The 3,751-nt window shown below is 29.3% G+C and overlaps 1 protein-coding gene across 1 annotated transcript in view; it reads right to left on the bottom strand.

Moving 5' to 3' along the window:
- Positions 1-1,305, bottom strand: part of LOC110035845 (cytochrome b561 and DOMON domain-containing protein At3g61750-like) — a 3,446-nt gene extending 2,141 nt beyond the window's left edge. Inside the window, exon 1 of the mRNA XM_020740157.1 lies at positions 968-1,305. Within this exon, the coding sequence (XP_020595816.1) occupies positions 968-1,171 (204 nt within the window). The 5' untranslated portion in view covers positions 1,172-1,305. The remainder of the gene's footprint in view (positions 1-967) is intronic.
- Between the last annotated feature and the right edge of the window lie 2,446 nt (positions 1,306-3,751).

Genomic DNA, 3,751 nt, shown 5'->3' with positions numbered 1-3,751 from the left:
TACTAACAAGTGAATGCTAAGATACATGAGCATGTAATTAGAAAAAGATATTGATTGTGATATCCTTAATTGATACAATTTTGGACGATACTTCTATGATAATTGTATATAAAATAATAATGATATTAAATGATAATGTAAGATATAATTAAATATTTTGATCGATCATATTCATAAATATAAAATGCCAAATGCTATTATACTGATTTAGTAAAAATCTAAATGACATTCATATTATTTTATTTTTTCATTGTGTTATTATAGTTTAGGAGTAATGATATTCACTTATTTGTTAGCTCGTTTTATTTTAAAATAAATTTTAAAATTTAAAATTTCAACGTAAAAAAATGAGTAATAGAGAAGGAAATATACACAGAAGATGTAAACAACCAAAAGGTAAATTCAATTGTATTACTCCAATTTAATAGACTATTTCACTATGTTTAGATTATAAATTATTAGTTATCGAAAATGGGAAAAAAAAAGTAAAGATTTAGTTCAAATAAAGTGTATTAAAGATGAAAATAAATAAAAAATATTTTACTTAAATAAAGATATTCAACATAAGTTGGTGAGTTATTTTGATAAATTTTTCAATGATTTTTCTGAAAACATGATGAGCTTCCGTGATCTTAATATTGTTAATAATATTAAAATATTTTATTTTTATCATCATATTAGTAAAAAAGAAATTGAAAAAAATTTACAAAAAATCAATTGTGAAAAATCAGTTGGACCTGATGATATCCCAAATCAAAATTCATAGTAAAATCCAAATCCATAATTTTCATTTTTATCAAATTTTCAATAGTCTAATCCTCACAAGCAAAAATACATTGGTTCCGTGGTTAAAAAAATCACTAATTTGTAAATATCATGAAGCGTAAATACAGGCTCTAAAAATTGACACACCCGAAGGGAATCAATCTAACTTCTAGGTTTAAGCTACAAAGGACAAGGACATTACCCTTAGGATGAAGCTGTTCCAGATGGCGCGGCAGGTGAAAACGGAGGCATTGAACGGAGGGGGGAGAAGAATGGCCACATCGGAGTTGCAGCTATCGAACTGACCGCTTGCGGTGGATATCACGGCCGCGAAGGCAATAATGGCGGCAAGGAAATCGCCGGCGGCCATCCGAACCAGTATGGATCTGGAACCGGAGCAGAGCATCGCGAAGGAGTTGGAGGGGTTCTCATTTAGAAGAAGAGGGAAAAAATTAGGTTTCGGGAGAAAGGGAGATGAGAGTGAAGCGGTTGTTGGGTTGCCGTCGCTTGCGCTTTAAGGCAGAGCAATTTTAAGATGCTGGTTGCAGGAGTTGGCGGGAGCCTATCTCGATTATCGAGAACGATTTTTAAAGATTGCTTTTCCGGTTTTTTTGAATGATGGGAGGAGGGTTAATTATATTAGGTTTTGTTAAGCTGTTTAAATCTTGAGAGAGAAAAAAAACATTTGATTGAAAACTTAGGGGTTTTAGTAGCGCTCTCATGTTCGACTCGTTCGAAATTGTTCGTGATCGAAATCGGGCTCATGTTTAAAATTATCTCGTGAATAGTATGTTTTTGTTCGGCTCGAAATGGAGTTGTTAAAATTAATTGATAAAAATAGATGTAAAGTGTTGGAATTAAATTCTGCCAAATAGATGCAAAAAAAAGGACACATAACCACAATACTACACAAGTTATTATTATTTAAAATTTAAACTTAGATAAATTTACGTAATATATTATTTTATAAATAATATATATGATATATTATTATATAAATAATTATATCCATTTTTTTTATTTCGAGCTAAACGAGTCGAAAAAAAAAAATAAAGGTTCAGGATTGGCTTGTTTAACTGGGCTTAAAACAGAGATTGATCGGGCGATATAATAAATATTTAAATTATTTCACTATAATTTAAATAATAGTGCAATTATATATTAATATAATTTTTTTATCGATTGAACACATAATACATCAATTTAGGACAATATTTTTTTAATATTTTGAATAATATTCTAAATAAAAATTTAAGATATTTTATTTTTTCTATTTTTAATTTGAATATCTTATTTATGACCCTCCGATCAAAATCAAATGATTAAAATTGGTTGGACACTATTTACACCAACCAATTTTTTAAAAATCGGAGCGAGTTCAACCCTGGATCTCTGTTTCTAACCAATTCAATCTTGGTTGTATGCAGAAACGGTTCTGAATTTGGACCGAGCCAATTGAATGACCGTTTCGCGGTTGAACCAGTCAGTCCGATCCGATTTTTAAAACCATCACTTAAATATCAAACTTTCAGTGTTAGATATATGAATACATAAAACTTGTCTGGTATGTATGTAAATTTTTCTAAATTATGCAAAATATTCAATAAGCATATATGTGTGTGTGTTCATATACGAGGTTGGAATCATGAGCAATTAGATTGGCTTTCATTCATCTTTGATTAAATAAAATTCTATATAACATTAGGATTTTATTATTTAAGTCCCTTGTAATTTTATATATTATAAATATTTTGCTACCCCTGAATTTCTTAAAGCATTTTGTTCAATGAGTGTAAATGAGCCAAATAAGACTTGGCACGATAGTAAATGATAACTTCAATGTGTTTAATCAGCTAAACTGATGTTACATATCGTGCTTAGCTCATTTCCAAATTCCTCATAATTATAAAGAAAATTTGAACTATGGAACAAAAATTATCAAAGTGGATAAAATTCAAAATTCTCAATCAAAGATATTGGATATGATAACTTTCGAGAAGGAAAAAAGAAATTATGTCACGTGTCTAGAGAAGACGGACCATACATTAAAGTATATATACATTTTTTTATTTATTGGGTTTGTCGTGTGACGTGGCGTCATTTCATTGGAGTCCTGATGCATTTCTCCATCAGCACTCTTGATGTACATTAAAGTATAGATTTTTTTTTTTATTGGGTATGTCGTGTGATGTGGCGTTATTTCATTGGAGTCCTGATGTTTTTTTTTTACATCAGCACTCCTGATGTAATATTATTTCTTCAAGAAAAGCGATCATGATTTAGTTTTACAAAGAGAAATGTTTTGTGAAAATAAAATTGAATAGTAAAATTCGATCAATTTCAAAGAAAGGTTTAAATCAAAAAGAGGAGTTTTGGCGCTATAACAAGAATAGACTTGCCAGCGAATTTTGTCTTGAAGATTATGAAAAGAAAAATTATAATCTCGAGGCCATTCAACAATTGTTGGACATAACCATAGAAATGTTGGTGTTTTTATTTTAGAAAACACCATATGTAACATGAATAGATTCTTAATTTTGGTTTTTGTCTATCATATGACTCCTTTAAAAATATTTAAAAAGTTAATATAAAAAAAAAAAGTCATAGTACAAAACAATAAGGCTTGTGATGCTCTTAACATCAAAACTTATTTTAATTAAGACTCATGGGAGTTAAGTTAGGATGCTAAAAAAAATAAAATATGTTTCTGACTTTTAGAAAATTTTAATTTATTATGAAACTTTGGATAGCTTTGGATATGAGTTTAGCTCCAAGAAGGGATTGTTAATGGTTTCACGGAGTAAACTTATGATCTTGAATAGTTATAAGAAAAAGGGGGTTTTGTGTTAGAAGATGTTACGGTGATTAGTAAAACTCATGTCTCGATTAAATGAGATTTGGATAAAATAAAATTATAGCATTGATGATTGAAACAACTGAGTGATGGGGCGTTGTTAGAGTTGCAGAAATATGGATTAGTTAATGG

The sequence above is a fragment of the Phalaenopsis equestris genome, unplaced genomic scaffold (genome assembly GCF_001263595.1).
Source record: "Phalaenopsis equestris unplaced genomic scaffold, ASM126359v1 Scaffold200253, whole genome shotgun sequence".
Classification (NCBI taxonomy): domain Eukaryota; kingdom Viridiplantae; phylum Streptophyta; class Magnoliopsida; order Asparagales; family Orchidaceae; genus Phalaenopsis; species Phalaenopsis equestris.
This window is presented reverse-complemented; position numbering and strand designations above follow the sequence as displayed.